The sequence below is a fragment of the Hydra vulgaris genome, chromosome 05 (genome assembly GCF_038396675.1).
Source record: "Hydra vulgaris chromosome 05, alternate assembly HydraT2T_AEP".
In the NCBI taxonomy this organism is placed as follows: Eukaryota; Metazoa; Cnidaria; class Hydrozoa; order Anthoathecata; family Hydridae; genus Hydra; species Hydra vulgaris.
In genome coordinates, this window is record NC_088924.1 from 30933403 (window position 1) to 30952500 (window position 19098).

A 19098-nucleotide genomic window follows, 5' to 3' on the forward strand; every position below is an offset into this window, starting at 1 on the left:
ATATATATATAGATATAGATATATATATCTATATCTATATCTATATCTATATATATATATATATATATATATATATATATATATATATATATATATATATATATATATATATATATATTGTTGTCAGTGACTTTAATGCTCACCACTCTGAATGGCTTGGCTCTAGTGTCAGTGATTCTGCAGGCATTAAAGCCCAAAACTTTTGCCTTTCTCAATCCCTAACTCAAATAGTCAACTTTCCAACTCGCTTTCCAGACAACCCCAATCATTTACCTTCTCTACTTGACTTATGTATTGTTTCTGTTCCTAGTCACAGCTCAGTTTCTCCACATTCACCCTTAGGTGCTTCTGATCACAGTTTGATCTCTCTAAAACTAATCTCATTCTTCTTCATCACCTGAATCCTGTTATCGTACCTCTTACAACTACCTTAAAGCTGACTGGGATTCTTTCAGTGATTTTCTTTGCGATGGCCCTTGGGTAGAAATCTTTCGTCTTCCTGTCGACAAATATGCTTCTTACATAACTTTGTGGATTCAGGCTGGTATAGAATCTTTTGTTCCCTCTTGACGATTCCAGGTCAAGCCTCACTCTCCTTCATGGTTTTCTTCACACTGTGCATCTGCGATTGCCAATTGAAACCACCATTACTTCCATATCTATCAGCAAAACAATTCTCCAGAAAACAAACGTCTATTTATTACTGCTAGAAACCATTGTAAAAAGGTTTTTTCTAACGCCAAAGCCCGCTATTCTCTGGTCATGAAATCTTGTATCTCATCTCAAAAATTAGGCTCTCATGACTTCTGGAGAATCTTTAATAGTATTAATAATAAGGGCAAATCTTTAATTCTACCTCTCTTGTATGGTTCAGACTTTGTCACCTCACCTAAAGACAAAGCTGAATTGTTTGCTAAAATCTTTTCATCAATATCATCTCTTGATTCCACTAGTTGTGTTCTACCTGATATTGCCAACAAGTAGGTTGATCCATTGCTTGACATTCATATCACTCCAGCTTCTGTATCTTAAGTGATTTCCTGCCTAGACTCTTCTACAGCTTGTGGCCCGGACAACATACCTGTTATTGTCTTGCAGAAGTGTTCTTCGAAGCTGTCATCTATACTCTCAAAACTATTAACAAGTGCTTATCAGAGTCTTGTTTTCTAGCCTGCTGGAAAGCGGCATCTGTTATCCCTATCTTCAAATGTTCTGGAGAGCGATCTGATTTGTCTAACTACCATCCCATTACTCTTCTTCCTATCATAAGCAAGGTTTTTGAATCTTTAATTAACAAACACTTAATTTCTTATCTTGAATCTAATAACTTACTTTCTGACCATCAATATGGATTTCTATCTTCTCCTTCTACAGTTGATTTGCTAACAGTAATAACTGAAAGGTTTTATGGTGCATAGATAAAGGTGGAGAGGTTAAGGCCATCGCTCTTGACATTTCAGAAGCTTTTGATAAAGTTTGGCATGCTAGTCTTCTCCATAAGCTTTCTTCATTATGATGTATCTGGCAACATCTTTAAGATTATTGAATTCTTCCTTTCCAATCATAGTATAAAAGTTGTCCTCGATGAACAGCACTTTTCTTATTCTGTAACTTCAGAGGTTCCTCAGGGTTCTATACTTGGCCCTATACTCTTTTTAATTTACATTAACGATCTTCCAGATATTCTCACATCTAAGGTGGCATTGTTTGCTGATGGTACTACCATTTATTCTTGTCATGATAAGAAGCCAACATTCTCTAAATGCTTGGAGGGGGCATTTGAGCTTGACAAGGATCTCACTTCTGCTACAGCATGGGGCTCACAGTGGCTGGTGAACTTCAATACAGATAAAATTCAATTTTATTCAGCCAATCGTTATTGCAATAAGTTAGATCTTCCTATATTTATGAATGGTGATGTACTCGATGAGTCATCAAGTCTTTATCTTCTAGGAATAACTGTTACTTCCGATTTTTCTTGGAAACCATATATCAAATCATTTACAAAATTAGTATTTGCTAAGGTTCCATCTCTTTATCGAGCTCGTCACTTTCTTACTTCGGATTCTATTCTCTATCTCTATAAATCTATATATATATATATATATAGTTGTAATATTGCTTCTCTTTTTCTTTTCAACAAATATTATAATAGGCACTGCTCTAAAGAGCTAGCGTCTCTTGTGCCATATACTAAAATTCATTCTCGATTACTCGTCATTCAATTAAGTCTAATTTTTTTTCTGTGACTATTCCTAAGTGCTCCAAAAATGCTTATTCATCTATTTTTTTTCCCCGAACATCAGTTATTTGGAATTTGCTTCTTTATCTTGCCTTCCTGATTCATATAATTTGTAATCCTTTAAGTTGTCCGTTATCTTGCTCTACAATCCTCATCTTTTCTGTTCCAGTAACTTCCAACTTTAATTACTGATTGCTTGCAGCCTTGTTGGAAGCGAAGATGTTTAAAAAAAATATATATATATTTTTTTTTTGTAAAATAGAGTACCTGATTTATTTAAAAAAAAATGATTTTTGTTTTAGTTGATGACATATGATGAATTAAAAGAAGAAAAACTTGCAGTTCAAAAGTCACTGCTTCAGTATGAAAACTTACATGGTAGACCTGTGAGTATCTGCGTAAAAAATAGATTTTTATTTTTGAAATGCAACTAAATGCCTTATATTTTGAATATTCTATTTTAAATATTGTATTCGAAATATTGTGTTTTATCATAGAATCAAATACACCTTTATATATGCCTGCAATTGATTTGAAAATGATCTAGATGATTGAAACACTTTAATACCATATTTTTGTTAAATTAGTTGAATACTTGTCTTACATATTTAAGTTGGCATGCATTGGAACTTGCTTTACAAATTTAATTGCTTTACAAATTTAATGAATTTGTTATATGTAATTGCATCAAATGTTTAGTATTAAAAATACTATAAAATTTATTATTTGTAATAAGAAATATTGCAAGATTTATAGTTATATGAAATAAAGCTATATTCCATTAAGCAAAATAATTTATATGCTCAAGTTAGCATAATAATATAGTTTTTAAATTAAAAAATTAAAATTGCATAAAAAATGGGAACTACAAATGACTAATATTAGTTTGTGTAAAATTTTTGTTAGTTAACTTTTCAAAAAAGATATTTTTGTTTTGATATTTATATCTCTATCTATTTATCCATCTCTCTCTCTTCCTCCCTCTGTCTTTCTCTCTCTATGTGTACATTATATTTTTTTCTCTTTTTATGTGCATTATATTACTATAATTTTTTTCTTTTTATATTTATATTTTATTACTTTATATATATATATATATATATATATATATATATATATATATATATATATATATATATATATATATATATACATATATATATATATATATATATATATATATATATATATATATATATATATATATATATATATATATATATATATATATATATATAAGATCTACAAGTTTTTTCACACAGTTAGGTATAGCTTTGCTAAGGATTATAGCTTTTTCCCAAAATACAATACACTTTTGAGTGAGGAAATTTGTGCTTTTACTAGCAGTCGATTTAACTTTGCGAATATTAAAAAAAACTGCAAGAACTTGACAATTAAACAGTGACTTTGTGTGTGTTATTTATTAATTCATGTCACTAACTAAAAAAAAACTTAATTCCACTGTCGTTTTTTAAATGTTAATCATGAGAATAACAGAATCAGGGTTTTCTAAAAGTGCAGATTTGCTCAAAGCGTTTTTACAATGTCGCAAAATTGATAATAACTATCTATTTACAATTATTGTATATCTACATTGGTAATTAGCGGATGAAAACCATAATGGGTTTAACACCTATGCATGGATTTAATCTTGTTATTTTCTATTTGCTAATATTAAGTTTAGTTATCAAGATAATAATTATCTATTTTCAATTAACAATTTTTGCGTCATTGTAAAAACCGCTTTGAGCATATCCACCCTTTTAACAAATAACATGAGTAAGTGTAACTATAACACAACTTATATGAACATGATTTGAACAAGTCGGCATGGTTATCGTACTCTAAAAAAAGTAAAAGTTTATTTTCTTGTGTTTTTAGAAGCAAATGAACAAAACTAAGATCTATGTGTTGGAAATAAAAACTTTGAAAAATAAGGGACACCCTTTATACATACATATATACACTACCGTGCAAAAGTCTCCGCTCATGTGTAATATTTGCAAGGAACAGTAAATGCAATACATTTTAGGATGATTTTAAATATATAAAAAGAATAAAATGTTAATATAAAAAGTTGATGAGGCCAAATCATAATTTTGCATACTTTTTCCTTTTCTTTTTGTTTCAAATAATTTTGTTTACCTTTGTTTTGTTGAGTTCTGCTGCTAAAAACATGGCAGAAATTTTTCTATATGAATAACCTTTTTCACGTAAAATACATATAAAGTTCTTCAGTATTCTTTATTAAATTTAAAACTGCACAAAAGTTTTAACCAAAATATTTTTTGTAAGCTTAGGTTTGACAGTAGCATGATACTTTCCGGCATGGTAAGGATGTTTTCAGTAATTTTAATTGGTTGCTTTTAATAGACTTATGTTTATATTTATACTTGAAAATGGCATTAGTGTGTGCATTTAATGTCTTGAATTTAATAAAGAATTTGAGAAATGGTGAAAGTAAAGAAAGAATATTGTGAAGAACTTCGTGGCAAAATATGTATTTTACGTGAAGGTTATTCATATAAAAAAATTGCTTCCAGGTTAAAAATATCCGAATCAGGTGTGAGATATGCTCTACAACGATTGCATGATATTGGTTCCAACAGTGACAGATCACGTTCTGGAAGACCAAGAGTTACATCACGGCAAGAAGATACGTTTATTGTTGTGTCCAGCAAAAGAAATAGAAAAATTCCAGCCACAATTTTAACAGCAGAACTCAACAAAACAAGGGTAAAGCCAGTATTAACTGATACTGTAAAAAGAAGACTAAGATCAGTCAACTTAATTGGACGCGTTGCTGCACGTAAACCTTTGTTGAGGGCAGTAAATAAGAAGAAAAGATTGGAATGGGCAAAAATGCATAAAAATTGGGGATTAGAAGATTGGAAGAAAGTTCTATGGACAGACGAGAGTAGGTTCGAACTTTTTGGTACCTGACGTCGCGTGCATGTTAGGCGTTTACCTAATGAAAGAGTGCTTCCTCAATGTATACAAAGTACTGTAAAACATGGAGGTGGTAATATTATGCTTTGGGGATGTTTTGGCAATGGGTTAACTGGAGATTTAGTTAAAATCACATCTACCATGGATAAACACATGTACCATAATATTTTGGTTAAGCACACGATTCCATCTGGTATTCGTATAATTGGGAAAGGATTCATCATGCAGCAGGACAACGATCCAAAACATGCATCTGGATTATGCAAAAATTATTTGAAACTAAAAGAAAGGGAAAAAGTTTGCAAAATTATGACTTGGCCTCCTCAATCACCAGATCTATCACCCATCGAAAAGTTGTGGGATGAACTGGATCGGAAGATCAGAGAAGCAGGTGAAACATCTTTTATTAATCAACAAATGCTATGGGAACGTTTGCAAAAAGCTTGGAATGAGATAACAGCGGAAACCATGAATAAATTATTAGCCCGAATGCCATGATTATGTGCTGCTGTTATACGCTCCAAGGGGTCCCATATTGATGAAAATAAAATTTAACATTTACAACTTTGTATATTAACATTTTATTGATTTTATATATTTAAAATCATCCTAAAATGTATTGTATTTACTGTCTAATTCATTGTTGAATAAACAATTAAAAATAAACGCAATTTTCTTGCAAACTTTTGTTACTTTATTGAAATATTACAAATGAGCGGAGACTTTTGCACGGTAGTGTATATATATATATATATATATATATATATATATATATATATATATATATATATATATATATATATATATATATATATATATATATATATATATATATATATATATATATATATATATATATTTATATATATATATATATATATATATTTATATATATATATACATATATATATATAGATATATATATATATATATATATATATATATATATATATATATATATATATATATATATATATATATATATATATATACAGCGGTGGCCAAAAATTAAAGACCACTCATTTTTTAGTTGGTTTCTTAATCTTTAAATTAAAATTAAGAAGATTCTAATTGACATATTAATTTTTTTTTTTTAATATTTTGTTTATTAAAACATATGGATTAAAGTGGTATAGTTTTTTTAATCTAATTCTAATTATATAGCGTTTAACTTATTAAAAAACTGATGAGTACTTATAAATCTTCTTTAAATAAATTGGACAAAATTTAAAGACCACTTTCAAATCTTTAACTTGCACTTATTAAAAATAATAATCCATTATTTTTTTTAACTGTCTTAATTGCTTATTATGTTGGCTATAAAATAAAATGTCGAAACCTGAGTTTCGATATCAAATAAACATTTATTTTTTGAATTTGAATAAGGATATAAAAATATTGCAAAAATGCGTGCAAAGATTGAAGAAAAAGACAGATACGCGGCTCTTGTATTAAAAGAAGAAGGCTATAGCATCAGACAAATAGCAGAAAAGCTCGGAAGGTCTCACTCTTGCATTATTAACATAATTCAACGATACAAAGAGACCCGATCAATTAATGATCATCATAGGACTGGACGCAATAAAATTTCAAATGACCGTGATGTTCGCTCGTTAGTGAGATTAATGAAAGAAAACAGACAAGCATCATCTGCAGACTTGTCTACGAAATGGACACTGTCAAATGGTCTGAAAGCAAGCCCTAGAACTGTGCAAATGGTCCTCCACAATTTAAATTATTTATGGCGTGCTGCTGCAAAAAAACCACGCTTAAATAAAAAACAAAAATTTGCCAGGAAAGAGTGGTGCAAACTACATATTGGTCAACAGATCAGTGGAGCCGTGTGGTCTTTAGTGATGAAATGAACGTTGAGGTAGACAACAGAAAAGGTTGCAAAATGTTGCGTAGACTTCCAAGCGAATAGTTTGATGAATCATGCATTTTGAAACAAACAAAACAAGGCAGTGGTTCAATAGACATTTGGGCCTGTATGAGTGCCTGTGGAGTTGACGTTTTTTATTTATTCGATGGTAGACTTAACAAAGAAAGGTACATCGAAATTTTGGAAAACTTGCTTATTCCTAGCATTGATTTATGGCAGTTGCAAGATGGATTTATTTTCCAGCAAGATAATGCGCCGTGTCAGAAAGCGCATGCTGTTAGCGATTGGTTTAATTCTAATAAAATTCAAGTGCTTCCATGGCCTGCCAATAGTCCAGAATTGAATCCAATAGAGAATTTATGGTCGTGGCTTGATCACAAGCTTGGTAAAGAACAACTTTTCAATTTGGAAGATTTGAAATCTTCTATCTCTCATTATTTGAAAAATGTGCCTAATGAAGTAATCAAAACTTTAATGAATTCAATGCCAGAACGAGTACAGAAGTGCTTGAAAACAAATGGAGGAACAACACGTTTCTAAATTATTTTTTTATTGCTTTTTGAAATATTTTTGAAACTGGTCTTAAAATTTTGTGCAATTTTTTTTCCCATTTATATTTTTTACTAGTCAGTTTTTTAATTTTTTAACATTATTTTGTAAAAAAATTATAAATTCTTTTATAATAAATATAAAATACAATAAAAATTCTTTCTAAAAATGTTTTTCTTTTTTTGATACCTTTTTCCAAAATAAAATTATACTAAGGTTAAAAATAAATTTTGAAAAAAAAAAGAGTGGTCTTTAATTTTTGGCCACCGCTGTATATCTAAAACTTATTCTCAGCACAAAATGTGAAAACACTTTTTAAAATAAAACAATTTTTTTAAATTTTATTTAAAAACATTTTGTTTACATTTAAGACATGTTTCATCATCATCTTTGTTAAAAATGGTATAGAATATAGTATATAATAAAAGCCATATAAAAACAAACTTCCTATATATACAAAAAGAATTATTAAAAATCATTTAACAAATTTCAAATACAACAAAAGAACTGGTAAATTATTTTAAATGGTAAGAGTCATTTTAATATGATTTATTTAATTCAATTTTGTTATTGCAGCGATCTGAAGTTAAAAAGCATTCATTGCTATAATTAGTTTTTCTTTTGAGTAAAGATAAATAAGAGAGTTTTTATCCCTTCTGTAGTGTTCAATCTCGTGTCTTTAAGTGGCGAGAAATTTTACCAATATAACAGAGTTTACATCTTGCTCAAACAAATTTATGATTTAAAATCTACACTGGTGATCTTTACACAAAAAAAAGTCAGACCCTTTTTGCAAAGTGAATACTAATCTTACAGTAACTAATTTACAATGTCTCTTAATAATTGTGTGCAATCTTCGCTTCGTTAGCTCAGATGTTTACCAACATATGGGAGTTTTAAATATCGAGAGTTTGTTAGGCTTTCAGATGCTAATGGAACATTATAATTACCTTTATTCAAGTAAGAGTTGTGGATTTTTTCTATTATGCAAGATAGGTACATATTATGTTTGAAAATTTTAAAAAGATTTTTAATATAATGAAGACCAAAGATAGTATTGGTAATTTTGAAAGTTCTATCAATTAAACATTTTATAAGACTTTTTTATATGAAAATTAAGTAAAGCTGTAAAAGTTGGTTTATAATTCAGCAAAGGTTTTTATTGCAATTGTGCTGTTGCAAAAAGAAAGAGTTTTTTAATTACTTTTTTTGATTTTAAGATTTGTATTGTTTTTTATGAAAACGTCGACAGCAATGACAGTTCATAATAGCGATAACAATGACAGCAATGTTTGTAAATAAGCTTGTGATATCGAAAGATACAAGAAAACTATTAAATAGGTTCTCTTCTTTTACTTCTTTAACAAAGGTGAATTTTTAGTACAAAATTCAGATGGTATCAATATTGATAATAATTTACACACATATATATATATATATATATATATATATATATATATATATATATGTAAATTATTAAATATATTTTTTAAGGTGCAGCTGACAGGGTTGCAGGATCAAATCCCTCTTAAGGGAGATTTTTAAAAAATGTTAATGTTTCATTTCTAAGTAGTTTTATGTTTTTTTTTTAAACTATTATTGTTGTTTATTTATAGTTATTTATAAATTATTTTTCTTTTTCAAAAGTTTGATAGAATCATAAGTGGATCGATGCATACATAAATTGACTAATTTAGCTGTAGTTATAGTGGAGTGTACATACATCCACTGAATTAATTAGGGATAGGTGCGGTGGAATGTACATATATCAAATGAGGGTTTAGGTTTGGGCAGGTATTCTTTTAAATAAAAGAAAAGTATTTTCTTTTATTTAAAAGTATATCTGCCCAAACCTAAAACCTCATTTGATATATGTATTTATATAAGGTTTATAAATTAATTTATCTAAAAAAGTTAATAAATTAAATTACACAAGATTTTTAATTTATAAATAATCAAATTAGTTAATAATAACATATGATTATTAATACACACATTAAAATAAGAAAAAAATTATGTGTGTACGTGCATACAAATAATGCCTACCATGAATATATATATATATATATATATATATATATATATATATATATATATATATATATATATATATATATATATATATATATATATATATATATATATATATATATATATATATACATACACTACCATTCATAATTATTGGAACAACATTAACTTTTTAAAAAATTGCTATTTCTTATGTTTATTTTTGCACTTTTAGATAATTAAAAAGTACTTTGATTAAAATGCTTAATAAAAATGGGAAGTCATTTAATTTTTCAGAAGAAAATGAATTATCCAAAACATATTTTTCAAAAAATATAGTCTAAGTTATTTGACTGAGTTCAAGAATGATCATATATTGAATAGAATGATTTAACCTCCCCAATCACAAGATCTCTCCTATCAGATTTTTATGGGAGTTATTAAAGGTAATGTCAAAAACTTATACCTAATGAGGCATAAAATGTGGAATAAACTTATTAGTTAGTGGCATAAAATTGACTTCAACAAATTGGATATATATATATATATATATATATATATATATATATCAGGGATGCGGAGTCCCAAAAGGAATCCAGCTTTATATCTACTTTTTCCAAGTCTGTAGTTTCCAGAAGCTCTAAACATGTTTGTTGACTTATGATCTGCTATAAGAAAAAAATTCATGAGATTTAATGACTTGAAACTTATTGTTTTTAAGCCCGGAGTCTTAGAGTCCCAGAGTCCTTGCCACTATTATACTTAAGGACTCCGGTTTCAAAAAATGATTTTTCCTCTGACTTAAAAGTCTTAATTTTTTTCCTATTAGTAGTCCATAAACTTATTTATATATTTAGAGCTCTTGGATACCAAAAACTAGAATAAAATAATCTTTTTGTAACTTTCAAATCCAGAGTCCTTTTTGGGACTCCGCATACCTGATATATATTTAATGAAAAAATGATATAGAGAAATTTTGGATACAATCTATTGATGTTGATGGGTTTCTCAGCCCTGATTTGAAAGTTTGCAAGTTTGCAAGTTTGCTTGAACCCATATTTTTATATTTTATCATTGATCTTTTTCATTTTACTAATTAAGTTGAGAATATTATTAATATTTTATTATTTGGTAATCTTATAAGTCATTGTGCATAATATTATATTCATTATTTGTTTATTATATTTTATTTTTTGAAAAAATAACAATTATTATTAATTATTATAATAATTAATCTAGATTCTGAAAGTCTTTTAAGTGAGATAAATAGTATGTGTAGTATTAGTAACAATATTTATTCCATTAATACAGATATCGAGAGCAACTTCTATCCATCTAGCAAATAAAAATATAGAATTTAGCTGCACAAAATTTGTGTATTTAAGCAAAGAAAATGGTTAAAAGATGAATAACTGTTAGATTTTCTGAAAGTAAGCGTTAATGTGCTTATTGGCATTTACCAGTTTTGCGAGATTTAAAAAATGACTTAGTGGCTGCATCAACAAAGGTGATAAACAACGCACTTTCCATGTAAGAACTATATGAGAAATATATAAGAATATGACAAATAACTATTTGTACTTTCCATGTAATGTTCAGCTCTGTACTTAAATGTATTTTAAATACAGTGCTGTATTAAAAATACATTTAAATGTGTTTTAAATACAGATTGCATACTGCTGTAGAACAGAAAATGATACTTTAAACTCGTTATTAACTGAAGGAACATGGCTGCCTAATTCTTGTCCAAACATGCACCCTTGAAATTTTCTAAAGTAATAATAAATAGTTATTAGATTAGTTTTGAGTTGTTAACACATCTCTTATCTGCTAAAATATCTACTTTTTCAAGAAGTTTTGTTGCATTGTTGCCATCAAAGTCTATCCCATGATAACCTTGAAGTAAGATATAATGTTCTTTGAGAGTGGGATCAATTTTTTCTGACAATTTAATTAGGTGCAAAACAGTCTGACTTGAACAACAGTTGTTTTGACATCCTGGGTGCGGATTCACAACACTTTCGTAAGTCCAAAATTTGCGTAAAGTTTGCGTAAGTTTTGCTCAAGTTCAAAGTTACGCTAAGTGGTATTCACAAACCTTGCGTAAACAAAAACTTACGAAATTCCCAAGTTTTTACATAAGTTATTACTTACGCAAAAAGTCTAAAAAACGGTATTCACAACATTTTCCTAAAAAGTGCTGAGCAAACTTTACGCAAGAAAAGTTACGTCTGCTATTTTCTGACTTAAGTTTGGCGTAACTTTAAATCATCTAATAATATTTAAAAATGGCGTTTTTATTATTATGAAAGATTTCAGATTTTGTTTATTGCTAATAAAATATAATTTTATCTTAATTTTATACTGCTATACGTTAAGTTATTTATTTAAATAATACAACAATAGTTTTTTTTTTAACAACAACAACAATAGCAGTATATTTACCAAAAATTTAGATGTATTACATAAACTTGTTTTATAAAACTTGTTTCACCTTAAATTTAAAGTTAAAAAAATATACACTCAATCTATAAGATGGGTAGTTCACTCTCTCATAGCCTAGCTAAAACAAGGAGAGCGACCATAGTACGGATATATCATATAGTTTTGCAGTATGCCAATAACTTATTAAATAAATTAACTTAATAACTAGTTATTGTCATACATCAATCATTGATGTATCATTATGATATGGTGATCATATAGCATTGATTCAATGCTATATGATCACCATATCATAATGATACATCATAATAATGATAAATCATAATGATGTATCATTATGATAAAGGATACATCATAATGATGTACCCATACTATATTAACTTATGGTTGTATCTATACTATACTATCTATACTATATTATACAAAAATATATACAATAATATTATTGAAGTATATACTTTAACTTGCATAACTAGCATAAAGAGAGAGAGAGAGAGATAGAGAGAGATAGAGAGAGAGAGAGAGAGAGAGAGAGAGAGAGAGAGAGAGAGAGAGAGAGAGAGAGAGAGAGAGAGAGAGACTCACTCTCTCACTCTCTCTGTGTGAGAGAAAAATTATTTGTACTAATATAGATACAATATTCACAAAAATATGTAATCAATTTATTAGTTTTTCAAATCTTTTTTTTTTCTTAAATTTATAAACGAGAACAAGACTATTTCAAAATACAATAATGCAAAAATTAACTCTGAGTAATCAGGCTATTAAAGTAAAAAAGGATTATAAACTAAATATTAAACTTACTTTGAATAATGATGCTATGTTTTTTCGATAATTTTAATTATTCAAAGGTATTAAAGGTATAACAATATTAAGATTATTTTGAATAATAATGCTCTGTTTTTAATTATTTCAATTATCAGGAGATATTAATATCTATGGATAATTTAAATTATTAAAAACATTAGGCTTTAAAATTGTTTTTTAAAGCCTAATTTCTTTGATAAATAATATTGTTATTTGCAAATAATAAACATATTCTGTTATAGTTTAAATTGTTTTGGTAGATCTTTTTTTTTTGTATATCTATATGAAATCTCATTGGTGTAGTTTGTTATTGTAAAGAGCAGAAATTCCATAAAAAGTTCCTTGATCCACCAGTTAGTCCGAATGGAGTGATAGTGCTTTTCACAATTCAGTAAAATTATCTATTGCTGTTGAAAATAGTATTACAACTCTTGAGATGAAAGCATATTGTTCACACTGGCTGTAGCTATTAGATTATACTGTATTTGGTGTCTTGAAAACCTACGACAATACTTGTTGTTATGATTTAATCAATACTTGCTCTGTTAAAGAGTCAAACTTTTTTATACTGCATGTACCTGATTCACAGAGTTAACTTTATGCTATCCATCAAATATAAAAATCATGTTTTTATTGCAAGTACGGTACCATAAATTCTCAATCTGAAATAACACTGAAAAAAAAATTACAAAAAACAAGTGGGTTTTAATTCAAACTCAACTTTTATTAATTAATACAATTGAAACATTTTCCATAACATGAAAAATACAATGTATTTTTCATAGTATGTTATGGAAAAGTTGTTGAACTTTTGCTTATGTTTTCAAAATGTTTCTTGTGTTTCTGACAATAGAAATTTTGTTTATAAATAGTTTCAAATATACTAGAATGCAATCAAATGTATTTCTTGAATTTATTGAAGCAATTTCTTTATTTGATGAAACTGTCATTCCCTATTGCAAGTAAAATTTTTTTGATTCAAGTCAATTATATGATAAAACAAGACCTCTGAAAAGAAAATTTAACAATTATCATGATGTTTTCTTATACCTTAGGGTATGGAGAAGTAAGAATGAAAACAAGAAGTTAAAAAAAACACTTTAGTCTAGCACTTCCATTATTTTATGAACGTGAAAGTTTATGCTTAACTAAAGTGCTTTATTTTAACTTCCTGAAGCAATGCAAGATAAGTTGCATGATCTGATCAGGGGTGAACCCAGACCTTTTTTGGTACTATAGGACCGGTATGAGCGCCAAAAAAATGACTCAAAATATAAATTTCATGTTGTTTTTCTTTTTCTTTTTATATTAAAAATAGAAAAGATAGTTCTTTCAACTGGTAGTTTTCTGCATATTTTAGCTAGTTTATTTAGCCAGTAATGTTTACAAATAAGGTTCGCTGCAAGTTTAGAGTTAGGGTTGAATAAAACTAATGGGCATTCACTGATGGCATCATACAGGAAGCCGAATAATTATCTTATATAAGCCAAGGATAATACAATTTATATTTCCCATTTGGATTTGAATAAATATGCCCGAATTATTTCTTAATGAGTGCTTGTAATATTTATATTTAAAATAATAGATGTGTAGCATTTTGTTAATAATCGATATCTCATTTAAAAAACCAACCGACTCCTATTTGTTCCATTTTTAATCCAATTATTAATTATTTTGATTATTTTGCTAATAGATATTTAAAACAGATTGAAAGAATGTTTAAGCTATGTATGCTATTACTTTTAAAAGTAATTGCATGTATATGCTATATGGGGCAATTCAAATACAAAGAAACACTTTTTTGCTGTTTTTTGACTCCCTTCTTTGTATATGTAACATTTTAAACAATCTCTCCCCGCCCTATTTGAAACGTGACATTATTTTTCAACAAATATATCTTTGAGTTTGTACTTTTATGCTAAAGGCTTACTATTCCGCTGTGATTAGAATATAAGTTTTAAATACTTTGTCATGTCACACTGTGGCTAACCATCCCATCTCCCATGTGATATTTGGTGACACTTTCAAACACTTCTACCCCATATAAGAATACGTATTATATGAATAGCCCCTATATAGTTTTGCTACATTTTTAAATATAGCAACAACAAAAACAAAAAAAATTGTAAGTAAAATTAAGCCCTGTCATTAAAAAAGAAACATTCACTGTTTGGTCACATTGCCCTGTGTGTCTTAATAAAAAAAAAAATTATTTATACTAACTACTTTCTTTATACAAATAGTTATAAAAATTTGCCTTAAATTTTGGGTAAGTTTTTGCATAAGTTTTTGCGTAAGTTTTTGCCTAAGTTTTGCGTAACTCATACGCAACCTTAACTTTACGCAAATGCTGCGAAAAAGTTGTGAATACCAAATAGTTACGCAAAAAATATTTTGCGTAAGTTTTTCGTAACTTTAGCTCAGCTACGCAAGAGTTACGCAAAAGTTGCGAATCCGCACCCTGAAGAATAAGATTAACTCTTAAATTAATATACACTTATTATTCCTTAAAAAAAAAAAAAATTTTTCTTGAAATTTTTAAATATTTGACAACTTTTAATTTACTCATCAAGTAATTAAATAATTAATAAGATAATTCTTCTACAATTTGAACAAATTACATCCTAGAAGGCAATAAACTCTTTATTGTACTTATGCCAATTATACTCCTTGATTTTATTCACTATAGATGATTGTACTTTTAATTTTGAATGTTTATCTATTTATGATAATAAAATAAACTGCACAAAGACTGTTTTAATTTAGCCATATTTACCACTTTGTGTCTTTTTCTCTGATAATTTTTTCTTATCATTTCAAAATTAAAAAAAAAAAGCCAATCATTGTTTTTAAAACCTAATTTGTTGTCTTTTATACTTTTTTAAAACTTAATTTAATAACTCTTCCTATCTACTTCAGATTTGTATTGCACTTGAAAAATACTTATAGAAACTATATTTGCTTTAAAAAAAAAAAAAAAAAAAAAAAACTAGGGCTAGTAAGACTTTAAACCTGATAGTCTTGCTGTGTTTGCTGCATTTAAAAATTTAATAATTTTTAAATTTTGATATAAAAATTTGTGTCTGTAAAGTTTAGTTTTCTTTAACAATAAAGAAACCATATACAAATATATATTTTTTTCACAACATTTTTTCAACCCTAAACTCTGAATCACAACCATATTAGTTATTTTTTCAGACAAGACAGGTATGCAGTTTCTGATTGAGTGCATTTCTTGCACCATTTTGTGTATTTCAGGAATTCAACCACAACAGTGCCTAATTTGTTAAATATGCAAAATTTTGCCAACGTCACGAAATCACCAAGTTCTCAAATTCAGCATGCATATATATATATATATATATATATATTCATATATATATATATATATATATATATATATATATATATATATATATATATATATATATATATATATATATGTATATATATATACATGTGTATATATATACATATGTATACATATACATATATATGTGTGTATATATATATCTATGTATATATATATATATATATATATATATATATATATATATATATATATATTTATATATATATTATGTCAGTGTATTCTACAAAAATAGAGGGCTCAAGGTTCTTCACGAACAGAGCCATAATAAATTACTCACAACACTTCGCTCACTTTTATCTTCGACATCATGTTTCTCCATCAGTAGGTTCCTCAGGCAGCTTCCTGTTGAACCTACTGATGGAGATACATGTTGAAGATAAAAGTTAAATAAGTATTTTTACTAATTTATTTATATATATATATATGTATATAAATATATATATATATATCTATATATATATATATATATATATATATATATATATATATATATATATATATATATATATATATATATATATCACTGCACAGTGTGTGTTAACAAGGTTTAAAGCACTGTACCGTAATTTCTGCTGGTAAGGTACACTTAACTTGGGCATTAGTTGTTATCTTTCTTTTTAAGTCATCTATTTTTTTTAAATTTCATTTTTTAAATTAACAGTTCTAATTGTTATATTAGAACAAATTATAACATTTATATCCAGTAAACAAACATTTATATCCAGTGGATTTTTTTGAAAATTTTGTTGAAATATTTAAACAAAGTTTTTAAAATTTTTTTGCTATATTAAAAATATTTTTATTTTTCCTCAAAAACATTTACTTAAAAAAACATTTTTTTTAAATTTTTATATTGAAATTTAAAACATAAAGTGAAGAGTAAATATTTAGTAGAAATTTTTCTAATGACAAATCTAAACAAACTCAGATATTTAAGGATGTTAATCAGCCTCTAATAAGTTTTAAGGATGCTAATCAGCCTCTAATAAGTTTTCAAATAATGGATTATAGTTTACAGAGTTATAAAGTATAAAAAAACAAAAATAAGGATTATGCAATAAAACGCAAAATATATTATAATAAAACAAAAAATAGCAAAAAATTATGGCCTTACAATTCTGTTGCAACTTTATTCTTTTCATGGTTTATCAATATTTTTATTGATAAACCATGAAATTTATGTTATTTAAATTTTTGTTTCAGCACCTACATTTGTTTTTGCGGAGTTTCTGGAAACTTTTTATTTTTTTAATACTTCTTAATTTTCATTAGTTAGTTTTTATTTTTTTATTTTTTATAGAAATTTGAAGAAATAAATTGCAGCTTGGTTTTGTTAACAATTCAATTTAAAATGCAGCTTTTGGATTAACATATGATTCTTTTTTGTGAGCCTTGTATTACAGACTGTTAATCCTATAGCATCTGAAAATTCTAAAAACATTTTTCTTCAATATTCCTAATGTCAAACTCTTTTTTGCCATTTATAACCATCTTTATTTGCACCAACATGCCTATTAATGAGTGTGTACAGTCTTTCAATTTCTTTAATATAATTCAAGCGTTAGTAAGTACTCTAGAATTCTTCCTTTTTTTTACTTGTCCTATTTGTTTATAGTGCATTTGCTGAAACTATATTTAGCTTTGGTCCTATAGCCTATATTTTTAATATCATCAATCTAATAGCAAATGCAATAAATTCACTTGTATGATTTATTAGATACACTGCATGATTTATTTTATTTCTACTTTTTTCTGCTTCATGCCCTGCTGCCTTGTAGGATTTGCCGTTTTAGGCAAAGGCTAAGTAAAACTAACTCTGACTTAATGATCCCCTGCCTTAGGGCTCTTGATTGAGTAAAGCTAGAGATGGTGTCTTGATAAAAATACTCATCTTGGGCAGATGTTAAACGCATCCGGCTACTGTTCTGTAGAAGGTCTCCTAGTCAAAGATCTGCTGACCACCCCTTCTTCATCTATTAGGCTGGCATAGATGTATTTACATACATTGTTTCCAGTTTAGGATGTTGAATGCTGGATCTTCTTGACTCTATGCATGGGTTTTGCTTCTGTTTCTGTTTTAATGACTAGGCAGCTCATTCTATTATCTCCTAATGAGGGTACAGCTCTAAAAATCAGTTTTATGGTTCTGAGGCTGGCTGGGGTCAGGTTTCCCGCACACTGGTAGCTCTCAGAGAGGCTGATTCCATAAACAGCTGTAAAATATCAGAGTACTGACAGTGTCATGTTGCGCATAGATGGTGTCTCTGTTTGTACTTTTGGTTTGCATTGTTGAGGCCATATTTGAAGCTCTTTGTTACGACTTGGGGTTTATTAATAGTAATGAGGCAATTGTTTGGGCTATTAAATAGTGTACTGAGTATTATCTGTGCTTTGAGTCAAGTTCTTTAACAAATTTAAAAATGACTATAATACCAAAAATTATAAAACACAAAAAACCATTCATCACCAAGTTCTCTAAACCTTTTGTTCACTAATATTCGTGGTCTTTGAAATACCTTTTCTTCTGTTGAGTCTTATCTCTTGCAAAGTTCATCAAACCTACTTGCTCTTTGTGAGACTAATTCGAGTTAATGTGAGTTTGGCTGTCTCCTCTTGTGATTTTAGTGTTGATGATTATTCTTTAATTTGTTAAAGGAAGACAACCAAAGACTCCAATAGTTAACATGCTTGGCATGGGCATTTACATTTGTAAGAGTTCACCCATTTGTTGTAAAACTAGATTTGTATCTACATAATTCCTACTTGCTTTCCAAACAACCTGAATTATTTACCTTCTCTACTCAACTTGTGTCTTGTTTCTGGTCTTAGTCAGTGCTCAGT

At 27.7% G+C, this 19098-nt stretch overlaps 1 protein-coding gene across 1 annotated transcript in view; it reads left to right on the forward strand.

Moving 5' to 3' along the window:
• The window catches only part of LOC136071956 (protein FAM13A-like), a 182882-nt gene that overhangs the window by 115044 nt on the left and 48740 nt on the right, over nt 1-19098 (forward strand). The window contains exon 24 of the mRNA XM_065797910.1: nt 2545-2628. Within this exon, the coding sequence (XP_065653982.1) occupies nt 2545-2628 (84 nt within the window). The remainder of the gene's footprint in view (nt 1-2544; nt 2629-19098) is intronic.